Source organism: Abramis brama (assembly GCF_963993115.1).
Source record: "Abramis brama genome assembly, chromosome: 6".
NCBI classification, from domain to species: domain Eukaryota; kingdom Metazoa; phylum Chordata; class Actinopteri; order Cypriniformes; family Leuciscidae; genus Abramis; species Abramis brama.
In genome coordinates, this window is record NC_139968.1 from 14,659,196 (window position 1) to 14,672,331 (window position 13,136).

General features: G+C 38.9%; 1 protein-coding gene across 1 annotated transcript; it reads right to left on the reverse strand.

Annotated features, from left to right (window-relative positions):
- Nucleotides 1-2,175: 2,175 nt before the first annotated feature.
- On the reverse strand, nucleotides 2,176-6,391 carry LOC311084413 (uncharacterized protein). Its single transcript, XM_084116420.1, has 4 exons — nucleotides 6,026-6,391; nucleotides 5,456-5,496; nucleotides 3,563-3,883; nucleotides 2,176-3,377 (listed from the first exon to the last, which is right to left on the reverse strand). The coding sequence occupies exons 1-4, from the start codon at nucleotides 6,034-6,036 to the stop codon at nucleotides 3,130-3,132; spliced, it is 621 nt and encodes a 206-aa protein (XP_083972546.1). The 5' UTR covers nucleotides 6,037-6,391; the 3' UTR covers nucleotides 2,176-3,129.
- Nucleotides 6,392-13,136: the final 6,745 nt, after the last annotated feature.

A 13,136-nucleotide genomic window follows, 5' to 3' on the forward strand; every position in this document is an offset into this window, starting at 1 on the left:
GCGACACCTGCGAGACGCACCGGTCTCGAATCTCTCACGGAGGAGCGGAAGCATAAAGGAGGAGCGACGACAGTGAAGAGAGAGAGAGGACAGGCCTGATTTTATGTTGTGTTTTGTTTCTGTTTTGTGTGGCCAGCAGTCGTCCGTGAGGGGCTGCTGGCTTTTACTTTCATTTTGTATTTGGTTTATTTTTATCATTAAAATGTTGAATGTTCGCCGGTTCCCGCCTCCTTCTTCCCATAACATCTGAACTTCGTTACATTATGATTTTAATTTTAAAAAGTTTTATTAAATCTAAAAACAATAAGTGTTTGACCATAGTGATTCTCCAGCCTGAATGTTGCTGTATGTAAATGATAGGAAAATGATAGGAAACAGGAAACAAATCCACTAAAAACTAAGCAGAAGGTACAGGAGAAGCAGACAGTGTAAATATAATGACCTTAAATATTTGTGTTGCATCAGCTGTATTATCCGCTGTGCTTTTTTTCTGCAAACACACAGATGAAAGTCAAAGTTTGATTCCCACATAGACGGGATAAGATGTCCTTTAGGTTTAATTTCATGTTTTGTAAGTGATAATAGTGATCATTAGATTTAAATAGAAACATGATCTGTCCTGTTTATAAGCTATTTTAACTAAAGTGAGATCTGGAGCACTAGCTGGTGTTTAACAGGTTTTACTAGTGAGGACATTTTTTGAATAGTGAAGGACATTCTGGACGTCTTAAACAGTAGCAGTCTTTACTTCACCAGTTTCACTTCAACATTTCTCTGAATGATGTCTTATATTCCTGCTGCCATTGAGTCTTAATAAAGAACAGCGCTGCTGGATCCTGATGAGAGAGCGCAAATACGACCATATCACCCTAATCTTCAAATCACTCCACTGGCTCCCTGTCTCACTCACACACAGTGTATTTATGGTAAGGCCGTATGGGAGATTGGGCTTTCTGTTCTCCCAGACTGTGGACGCTCTCCTGACCATCTCTGAGGACTGTGGATGCTTTTAAATGCGGTCTAAACGCCAGTGACATCCTATTATTAATATTAATACATTATTATGTCTTGACTTCAGTTTATTTTCACTGTAACAGCAGGACAAGATTGCAGAACTTCCAGTGACATCCTGATCGTAACCCACAGAGAACGATAAACAAGAGAGAATTGAAAAGAACAGGGAAATACAGCCTGACCTTTACATGAATTTGCCTTTCAAATGGGCTCAGAAGTAAGACTGTACAATAAGAGACTGTGTTCTCTGACGGGAGGAGAGATTCAGAGATTCAGGATTGTTGTCAGACTAGATGTGTGAGTGAGTGCGCAGGTACAGTGTGTCCTATATACACGTCATGTCTTGGTTTTGTTTATTATTATCGGTTTCCTCATTCTTACAGAGAAACTGACAGACATATTTATGCAAATATAGGAAAAAATAAAAAAGTTTGATAAAAGAGACAAAAAAGTGCACAATGATTTGCTTTATTGTATAAATGTTATTCAGGGTTGATATTACTGTCATATTTCACTGGTTACTTTTATGACAGGAACTCACAAACCTGACAGACAGGTTTGTATTTCTCTTCTTTTTGACTTTTGTATTGCATGTATCATTGTGTTATGTGGTGTGTTTTGCAGTATATTAAAATGCTTTGATGCCTAATCTTCATACTGTTTCTGAATCACACAGAGGCATTCAGTTTGATTATCAATAGTTTGCAGAGGTTTGACCTGATGCCAGTACATGATGTGTTACATTGACTAGTAAGGAGTGATGTTGATGTGGAAACTCTGAGCATCGGGATGTTTGTCATACACACACATGAGAAAAGCCCAATCCCATGTGTTTATTGTGATGTTCTGGTGCTGAGATACAGCTGGGCCCTTAGAGAACATTCAAACCCTCACAGGTCCCTCAAAGAGTCCCAGTGCACTGCCCAAAACACACCAAGCGTCAGGAAGGGGTTAGTGTTGATGAGGAGACACTGGCGTTCAGATACTGAGTTTTATCTAAATGTGTGAACCAAACTAAACTGATATACCAGAGTCTGATGTGATTATTATTATTTCTTTACACACATTGGATAAAAGGATCACCCATATGAATAAATGTAAAACATTTGGTGTTAGTAAAAAGTATAAGATTATAAATATCCAAACAATTCTGACAGACGCTTTATTTCATAAAAACAATTTATTGGTTCTTGAACATCATGAGATCATGCAAATACAATGAATCTATGCTCCTTGTTTCCTCTGTTTATACATGAGAATATTAAAGTACATTAACAATTTAACAATTCAGTTCCAGCAAATAAAACAATATTTTCAAGATGAATGTTTACATAATTGTTAAGACAGCAACATATTGACAGACTCACTTGTCTTTTAAATTTAGCCAAAAATGCAACTTTTCAAGATCTCATTCTGTTAATAAGAATGCAGTGCATAAGGCAAAAATAAAACAAAACAGTATTTTACATCAGAAAACTGTAAAATATAAATATAACTTTAATATAAATATAAGTGGAAATACAAGGCACGGTAGCACACTTTATACACACTAGTAAAAGCACTTTACTTAAAAGTGATAATCATAAAAGGTACAAAATATTTAAAAAAATAAAGGACCATTAAGTTCTGGTAAACAGAAGAGTTGTGAGTCGCTTCGCTTTTCTGTGCAGATTAATCTGATGGTTTGAGGTGCAGCACTTTTGACGACTTTATCATAATTAGGATTATTTAAATGTTTAGCATATTAGCATATTTTTAGCTCAGTGCCAGATATGAGAAACGCGTACGTATGGATGAATGAAAGGAATAATGCTGTTTCCCAAAATCCATCCTAATACCTGTAAAATAAAACTGTTATAGGCTTAATGTGATCAGCAGAAAATACAGCAACACACACTCACTCAATCTACATGATTATATTCTGTTCTCTGTTATTCAACAAAATCCTTTATACACTTTTATAATTATTTCTTACTATTTCTTATCTAAAGTTGTGGCAGCAAAATGAAAGCACAACCTCCTCCACTGACTCTGTGTTTAGCGCTAAAGATGCAGTTGCTGCTGTTACAGTTATACAGTTGTGTCACATACCAAATGCTTTATCATTATTATCAGTTATAACTGATTAATGTGTGCAGCCTCATGAGCGTCTGAACTCATGTTGTGTCTACGACTGCTTGAGTTATTTCTTATCCGCCAAGCTACAATGAAACCTATAACTATAACTATAACTATAACTGTAACTATAATTACAGGTACAATGCCAACCCCGAGCAAAAGGGATGATGTTTCCACACTGTTTAGATCTGTCTCTCCTCGGTTTTCTTCTTCAGTCGATATGGTTATTGTTTCTGGTGTTGATTCTGCAAAAAGTTTGAGAGAAAACTTTACCTCACAGTGATAAAGATAACAGATTCGTCTATGCAGCAGCATTCAGACTGAAACATCACTAATGAACATTAAATATGGATAATTTCCTTGCAGTATTTAAATTTTAAAGCAAACAACTTTAAATTAAAAACGTTATGCACTATTCAGTTTTACAAACCGTTGATGATCAGCTGTACAGTAGGTTGTTCAGATGAGTGTGAGATGAGGCAAGTGTATTCTCCAGCATCAGCAGAAATAATTTTGTGGAGTTTGATGGAGAAGTTTCCTCTCTCGTACTCCTCTGGAAAAGTTTCAGTTCTGTTTTTATACTCTGGATCTTGTTTCTCTAGTGAATTACTGCTGGGAATTATATCACACACAATCACGCCATTGTGTCTCCAAAACACATTAATATCTTGAAGTTTAAAAACTTTAGCGGAAGAACACGGCAGGAGAACAGAACCACCAATAACAGCCTCTACTGTTTCCTGCAGAGACACTGAAACAACACAAACTGTTATTGACCATATTCACAGTTACTTCCTGGTTTTCAATAAGCTTTGGAATTTCCAGTGAACTGTTAGTTGTCATTCTGTTCTTCAACACAAAACCATCAATGGTTGACTTTTTAATGTTGTTTAATGTTATTTATATTTTTAATGCAATTATCACACTTTTGCAAACTCCAGTTTTGTTGGTTGCAATAAAGACTTGAATCTAATGGGAACGTTGGAATAAGAAACAGTGTGTGTAATTGGACACACACAACATTTTTCCAGTAGTTCAAATGTTATTTTCAATGTGATAACCAAAAACATTATTTTAACATCATCCTTCTGAGATTGTCCACATTTGTAAAACCAAATGTTTCAAGATGTAGGAAATCCAACATTTGATAGAAAACACTTTCATTTAATAATAAAAAGACATTAATAACCACTATAACCTGAGATGAGGGCAGAGGAGCGTTTATTGGGTCAAATCAACTATTTCCTGTAACACTGCAATATTTGTTCAAGTTTCACTTTTGAATTAATATTAAACATGATACAATCACTAAGTTTAAAAATAAACTGTAAGGTGAAGTATGACATACTCACAAATTCTCATAAAAACAATACGTTTTCTTGTGAATAAATGACACAGAGTGAGAACTGCGCTCTAGGTGATAGGTGTGTAGGTAATATATTCTACATATGGGGAGAGAGTTGTGGAAGACCTATACTTAATGTTAAATAATATATAGCAGCAAAGACAACGTCACGGTGTTGACGGCAAAATAGGCTACAGAATATTTCGTTCTGTATTGACAGGTGCAATATTTGAACATCGATATTTTTGTTTAATTACATTTATATCTGCATTTATGTCAAAACTTAAACTTTCAAACATCAAAATGTCATTTATTAATATGTTTTCATTTCAAAATGACATACAAACATCTTTTCCTATTCTATTTTGCCTGGAAACGCTTCCAACACGCTTGCGTGTCGCGTGAAAATAGGCGTCGGTTCTATTTCTAGAGCCGCGCGTGTCACGCAGGCAGTGTGCAAGCTCTAACCTGTTTTTAATGTTTATCAGACAATAACTACTCAAGATTTTGCTTTAGTATAATTTTCGGGACAATTAGGGCCAGATTCGGGATTCAGGACAACAGTTTAGATTTCGGGACTGTCCGAATTTTTCGGGACGTCTGGTCACCCTGTGTGTAGATGATTATTTTTAAATGAAAGTGTGAAAACTGATGGTTGAATTGAATTCTGCTGAGGAGGATCATGTCTTTTTATGTTGTCTTGCGTTTGAACAACTAAATTAATGCTAGGCCTGACTAATTAAGTGACTATAATCTGATTATAAACTAAGTATTACACTATTGATGTTGTTAAAGCTACATCAGTACATTGAAGATACCGACACACCAGCAAAACACATTTCACAGGAAGTTTTCCAGCTGGATTATAATATTGCAGAAGTTCTTATAACATTCTGTGCAGATCGTCAATTTTAACTGTAACTTTAACAGTCAGTAGCAGTAATTTATCTTTCAAATGTAGTTTGTTTAAGTGCTCACCTTTGTTTATCAGCACCGCAAACACACAGATGAAGCCACAACTGCAGAAACAGGAAACATAAGTTTATTTAACTCCATTTAGTTCAACTTGAATAGTACGGTACAAACACTAAAGTCATGAATTTGATTCCCACATAATAAAGGTAACGTTAAGATGGTAAGATAGGATAGCGTGTCCCTCTCATACTTAGTTTTATTACTGATCACTGATGTCACTAAATTAATCTCTAAATACAAACTGACAGTAAATGTTTTTAAGGGGACAACTTTACCCTTCTTATCCTATTGGCAAACCCTTGAATTTACTTCAAACTACTATCAACTAAAACTCCCTGCACACCAGCTAATGCTAACTGCTAACCACTTAATCCAGATAATAGTTACAAGCAGATAAACCATACATATAAGCTTTATATTCATTAATGAACCAATTCAATGTTTTAACAACACTTAAAATATTTCCTTTTTACTTTTAGTTCAAATAAAGCATTTATTAAGCTACATCAGGCCTTCACTGCTGAAGTACACGTGTGTGCAAACAGCGTTTCATTCTGCTTTCAGCAAACATACCTGATTATCATGGTGGACCAATATTACCAATATATATTTAATTTGACTATATTGCTTAAAAAAATACTTTTGAAATTAAGGTGAAATACTACTGTTGTGTTTACAACAGAAAGTATCGTAGCTCGTCAGCTTCCGTACGCCAAGCGTTCTACGTATGACATCAGACGTAAGTGACGTCAACAGAAATCACGTGAATGATCAGACATGCGCAGATATTCGTTCATCTTAAATTAACTTCGATAGGCTATAATCAAGACTCATGATCTTCTGCTGAATCACCATTATTAATATAATAATGTTTCTGATCTTAGTCATTGAATCTCTAATCATCTGTCTGTCACATATACACATTAATTCATCAATAAAATATGACAAAAGCTTTTTATTTTATCTTTATCTTATTTTATTTTATTTATAATTTTCATTGGTTAGACTAGACTGTAAAAAAAATCTTGTTAAATTAACAGTTCAAAATGGCAGCTGTGCTTAACAGAAATTCACCGTAAAAAATACAGTGACAATGTTCCAGTTTTTCAGGATGCCTGCCAACCTTATCATTAATATACTTACTTTAACTTAATATATACTTTAACTTTCAAAATCTGCCTTTACATTAAAATCTGCAATAAACACCATAATAATACAGGAGGCACAATAGAAATGGACTATTAATATAGCATGATTAATACTCATATAGACGGTGCACGGTTCAAACACAAAGACAAAACACCATCAGGCTAACACACAACACTAAAATAATGAAAGAAACATTAACTAAATTACATCAAATATCACACAAATGTACACACTGATGTACATTATTGATATTTATTTATAAAAATAATAATAATCATATGTGATGTGTAATGTCCTTTTACTGTTTTTACTGCCTAAATTATCTGGTAATTCATAGTTTTTACTTGCATAAAACCATACATTTATTTACAGTAAAATTACATATAAATGTATAGTAAACCAATTAACATGTTTTAACTGTAGTGTACCAAATATTGTGTATAAAATATTGTGATAGTTTAACTGAAAAATCATCAAGTTTGATGTATAATAATAAAAATAAGCTGGTCTTTTCAGCAGGATGCTATACACTCCTTCTGTCTGATGTGACGTTTGATCCAGTATTAGTGAAATGAACAGCAGTAAATGAGTAAATGTTCTCAGACTTACATGAGTATCTGAGTGAAGCTTCTTTCTTAAACTCCTCTGAGAAAACACTGTGTTCTGGATCCTGATCCTCAACTGAAACATTTCTCTGAATGATGTCTCATATATTCCTGCTGTCACTGAGTCTTTAATATACTGTCATGTCTTGACTTTAACACTGTAAGAGCAGGACAAGAACGCAGAGCTTCCAGTGACAACCTCTCTGACCTACAGAAGAAAAAGAAAGAGAGAGAACTGAATTTAACAAGGAAATACAGCCTGGCTTTTAAAAATGTTTTTCAAAAATGAATTCACATATTAATCTTCTACAACAGATATTACCTTTTTCTTTTTCATATCTGATCTCAGTCCAGAAAGATCTTCCTCACAGTTTCTCTCTCCTGTTTTCATCCTGACAGACTGAACAAGAGCTGAGAGACTGAGGCTGATATTCTCTGATGAACTGATGGGAGGAGGAAGAGACTGATGGGAGGAGGAAGAGACTGATGGGAGGAGGAAGAGACTGATGGGAGGAGAAACTAGAGTACAAGTTTTGTTTATTCATCTAAAGAGAGAGAAAGCAAAAGCTTGCAGTCTTGCAATGAATTTGCCTTTCAAACTTTGTTTATAAACTTACAGTATCAGCATGTAGGTTCAGTTACATGTTGCTTGTTTTAATTGAACTTTTTTTAATTCATTGGCACACGTACATTAGTTTTGCTGATTACATCTATTATAGATTTGAGTGGCTTTATTGGTCTGGTAGAAAGCTTTACATTGCCAAAGCATTGCTAACATTAAATTACATATTTACACACAATTTTAAATAAAGGTTGATAAAATAATAACAATGAGACAGAAAGGCAAAAAGTACACAACGATTTATTCTGTTATTTAAATGTTTGCATTTCTCTTCTTTTGAAATATTATTCTGTATGTATTAGCATTTTGTTTTGTTTGTATCACAGCATATTGTTTTTAATATTGTTTTAGTATGTGGACAAAATGCTTTTGATGCCTATAATCTTTATATAAAGATATATAACTTTTACAAACCATTTGCAAGTTTTATTGAAAGTGCAATCAATTAAATGTAATTGATAAATCATCTAATACCATTAAATATGAAGTGTCATTATAAAATGTCTCTTATTAAATTGTAGGGCATGTTTAGTTTGTTTAATATAGTGCTTGTTTAAAGTCCGCGTGAACCGGAAGTTGCAAACGACTTTTCTCCAGTGTTGTGATGTATTTCCCAGTGAAAAGGAATATTGAACAGAGGGCAGGGTTTTACTCTAGCGCTCCTCCTCTCCATCTCTCGCTCATAACAGACTAACGGTTTGAGGGGAGTGGTTAAGCGTTTCCCAACCCAAGTCCTCAAACCTACGTCATCAGGGAAGGTCCTCCAATGCAGAGGGGAGGGGCATTTTCAGATTTTGATTAAAGATTACGAAGCCAAAAAATTTGTTTGTGTGGATTGACTTGCATGGATGAATTGTTCACCACAAAACGATCAATTTAGGCAAACAAAGTAAATATGGTCAATTTTGATTTCATGTGGACTTTAATCAACTCAATAAGAGGCTATTAACGTCAGGTCATCTTTATTTATATAGCGCTTTATACAATACAGATGTTTTCACACAGCTGTACAGTGATAACAAGAAAGATTATGCATTTCGGCTGTTGTTCAGCTGAAGTCAGTTCAGCGTTACTTCAGTTCCATTGTAAAGATAATCAATTATTAAATTATTTAATATCATCTATAAAGCAGTTCTGCAAAAAAAAAAAAAAAAAAAAAAGTGCTCCGTGCACTTTTCAGTGCTCAGTTCAGTTCTCAAACAACAGCGTCCGTTCAGTCAGATTATGGAGGCACTCGTGCTGCGTTCCAGTCCAGACACGCACTTGCGAAGTTCCCTAAGCACTTCCCCTCGGGGGAATCCATAGACCTTATAAGAAGGGAGAATCCGGAATCCCCGCCGCCATTTTGAAGTGCGTTCCACTTTGTGAAGTGGACGAGGGAAGTTTAGACCCTCGTTCCCTCGATCTTGACCGAGGGAGCAAGTCTACTATGTACACTTCAGGCACCTATATGTCCCACAATGCAGTACGATTGTGACGTCACCACATATCTCGTCTAATCACCACCACAACAAACAACTCAATGATATATTGTTTTTATTTTTTTTCATTGAAAACAACCCAAACACCATACATTTGGATGCTGCATTAAACAAATTCCTTAAGGGAAAACAAATGTAAATAATAAATCAACTACATAGCTGATTCCAAGTGATCAAGGGCTTAGCCTTAGGACGTTCCAATTCAGCCCATTGCAGTTTCCGCCAGTAGGAGTAGCCTCTCGCTGCATCCTGCGGTGGACATCCAACCCTGCCACATCCAAGTGTGACGTCAGAAGTGGGCACTGGCAATGACGTACATCCGAGTGAATGAGACGGAGGGAAGACTGGAAGACTATATGGCCAGTAGTGGGCACTGGCAATGACGTAGCCTACATCCGAGTGAACGAGACGGAGGGAAGACTGGAACGCCGCATCGGTGTAAACAACTGAACGGAGTACAATCAGAGAATGTCTAATAAGGCCATAGACAGTATGAATAAGGCGAGAAGTTTCACTCTCAGTACACTTCCGGCTTATGAAATGGTTGCAGTTCCACTCTGATTCCATATGAGGGCGCTCACAGGACGAGTGCAGAATGAATGGAGGTCTATGGCGCTGTACACATCAAAATCCACTTTTCTCAGGATATAATTTTTTGTATAGTAAAAAAATATGTCGTCATCCAGTGCTCAGTTCAGTTCTCAAAACAACAGCGTCAGTTCAGTCAGATCAATAATACTATTGAATATTAATATTTAGTGTCCCCAACTAAGCAAGCCAGAGGTGACAGTGAAGAAAAAAACCTTGGGAGAAACCAGGCTCAGTTGGAGGGCCAGTTCTCCTCTGGTCATCTATATTTTATTTGACTATATTGCATAAGAAAATACTTTTGAAATGAGGGTGAAATACTACTTTTTCACCAGAAAGTATCGTAGCTCTTCAGCTTCCGCACTCCATGCGTTCTACGTCATGACATCAGACGCAAGTGACGTCAACAGAAATCACGTGAACTGATCAGACATACGCAGATAAGCACCTTGATTCTTCCAAATCCTTTCAATTAAAGGATATAATCTGTTACTATAAAGAAGATAAAGCTAGTACTTCAATTAATTACATTGTAAAAAAAATTATTTTGTTTGGAAAATTTTTTATTCACAAGCAAAAATTCTCTAAATCGCAGCCTACTAAATTGATACATTTCTGAAGTCTCTAAGGTTGATTAAAAACAAGAAAAGTGACAGATTCTTGAAATAGTATGATGATATTTTTGACAATACCACTGATGCATAATGTTTTCTCTGTGTATGTCTTTTATTTATTTATTTTGTATTTTTATTTATTTTTATATGTGAAGCTTTACATATACTTGATATAATTTAATTCCTGTAGAAGTTCTATTTGTTCTGTCCTTTATGTCTGCTTGTTATCTGATACATATTCAATAAAATTTTTTAAAAAAAAATAAAAAAAAGACATACGCAGATATTCGTTGAGTTTGAGTTTCATAAAAATAGCAATACAACATTATTACAACTTCTTTGTCAAGGATAATACAATAAAGTTGCATTAACTTAATTCCATTGTGGTGTTTTTTTTAATTTTTTTGCTGAAACGCAGCTCTGAGTCACTCTGATTCGGATGCCGCCGGAAGCCCAGGCTCTGTGAGGCACTCGGGCATTCAGCCAGCGTTGTAGCGGGCGCATCCGTAAGAGACCCAGCTGAAGCACTGCTGCAGCTGAGGCCATACAACCCAGCAACCTCTGAAATGTTTTGAGAGGTGCGGTGCTGCCCGGCTGGAAGGACGCGGCCAGGCGTCGAATGCAGCGCGCGCGCTGTGTCGACAGGCGGGCCGACATTGCCACAGAGTCCAGATCCAAACCCAGAAAAGAGGTTGATTGACTGGGCACTAGCGAGCTCTTGGTCCAATTGACCGTAAGCCCCAGGCTGTCCAAGTGGCTTAGAAGCACTGTTCTGTGGGCGATGAGTTCGGCCTCTGACTGTGCTAGAATCAGCCAATCGTCCAAGTAGTTCAGAATTCGCATTCCCCGACCCCTCAGGGGAGCGAGAGCCGTGTCCATGCACTTCGTAAATGTACGGGGTGCCAGAGACAGGCCGAACGGCAGGACGGTGTACTGATATACCTGACCGTCGAAGGCGAATCTCAAGAATGGCCTGTGACGGGGTATTATCTGGATCTGAAAGTACGGATCTTTTAGATCGAGAGATATAAACCAGTCCCTCGGGCGAATCTGCGCGAGAATTTGTCTGGTTGTGAGCATTTTGAACGGTCTTTTCATAAGAGCCTTGTTCAAACGTCTCAGATCCAAAATCAGTCTGAGAGCTCCGTCCTTCTTGGGAACGAGGAAATAACGGCTGTAAAAGCCCGACTCGCTCATGGAAGGGGAAACCGGTTCTATAGCCCTTTTGCACAGAAGTGTAGCTATTTCTGCTCGAAGTAGATGTGCTACTTCCCCATTCACTCTGGTCTCGATACGCGCTTGAAAGCGCGGAGGGCGGCGAGCGAACTGCAGAGTATAGCCCTGTTTTACTGTGCTCAGCACCCATTCTGACGCGCCCGGAATAGCTTCCCATGCTTTCGCGTGTACAGCCAGGGGCAGAATGGCCTCCGGGCTCTGGTCGCGGGCTCGAGAGCTCGAAACGGAGGGGCGGGCGCGGCGCGTGCGCTCTCGGTGCTTAGATACGGCGGGTCGCAAGCAGCGATAACTGGTCGTTTTACACACAGCGTCCCGGTGGCTTTGGACGGGGAACATACAGTGTGGGGCACGACGCTTGAAAGCGGCGTCGGGGGCGAAGTATTCGAAAGGATGTGTGAGCGCGTGGGAGCGGGCACAGCATCTGTATTTATAACATGACCGGTCATGAGGGGTTGTGTAACAGAGCGGGCAGTGAGTAGGTGTGGGCACAGCGGGGTGGACACGTGACCTACTTTTAACGCTCGAGCAGCTTCTGCCTGCTTTATGCGAGCGGGCTCTGTGAGAAACACGGGGTTTATGGTGCTTGTGTGCAGAGGTGAACACAGATAAGTGGGCACATTTACTGCATTTGAAACACATACAGTGCGAATCGCGCGACCAGGCATAATGCTCTTTTCGAGATATCTCTGGGTCGCCGTGAAAATGGCGGTTGTGTGCAGGCGAGAGGGTGAATTCACCGGCTCGTTGGCTGCGAGATGAGGGTCTGCAGTAACCGTAGCAACGGGGAACTGACAGAGCGTGAAGCTTTGACGATGGTCCGGCCGCGGCGGGACACGATCATCGCTTCTTTCCTCGGGCTAGGAGGTTTTTGCAGGCTCAGGCTTCACCGCGATCCTCTGCCGGGGTCCCCGGGGAGGAGGCGGCCTGACGCGGCTGGTCGAGCGAGAGCAAGGGCGGCCGCCCTGTCGTCGCTGAGAGGACGGAGGTCGAGCTGGGCGCTGGGCAGAGGTTTGCGCAGGCTGGTCACGAGGACGGCGTGCAGCAGGCCTGGAGCGCCGAGGCAGAAACAAATTCATAGCCTGTGTGGTCTTCTGAACCTCTGAAAAGCGGTCCACGATCCCGTTTACCGCTGGGCCGAACAGGCCGGTGGGGGAGAGGGGGGCGTTAAGGAACACCGCGCGCTCAGACTCCCTCATATCCGCGAGCGTTAGCCAGAGATGCCTTTCTGCGACAGTCAGAGAGGCCATGCACCGTCCAATGGCCTGGGCAGCGGATTTCGTGGCGCGAAGGGAGAGGTCCGTCGCGCTCCTCAAATCCGTACGGATCTTTTAGATCGAGAGATATAAACCAGTCCCTCGGGCGAATCTGCGCGAGAATTTGTCTGGTTGT

Bases quoted from the DNA above. Each gene is read 5' to 3' on its own strand.
- LOC311084413 (XM_084116420.1), bottom strand. The intron at 3,884-5,455 runs GTGAGCACTTAA...GTGTTGTTTCAG, and splicing joins TGCGGTGCTGATAAACAAAG to TGTCTCTGCAGGAAACAGTA. The intron at 3,378-3,562 runs GTTTGTAAAACT...AACTTTTTGCAG, and splicing joins TGTACAGCTGATCATCAACG to AATCAACACCAGAAACAATA.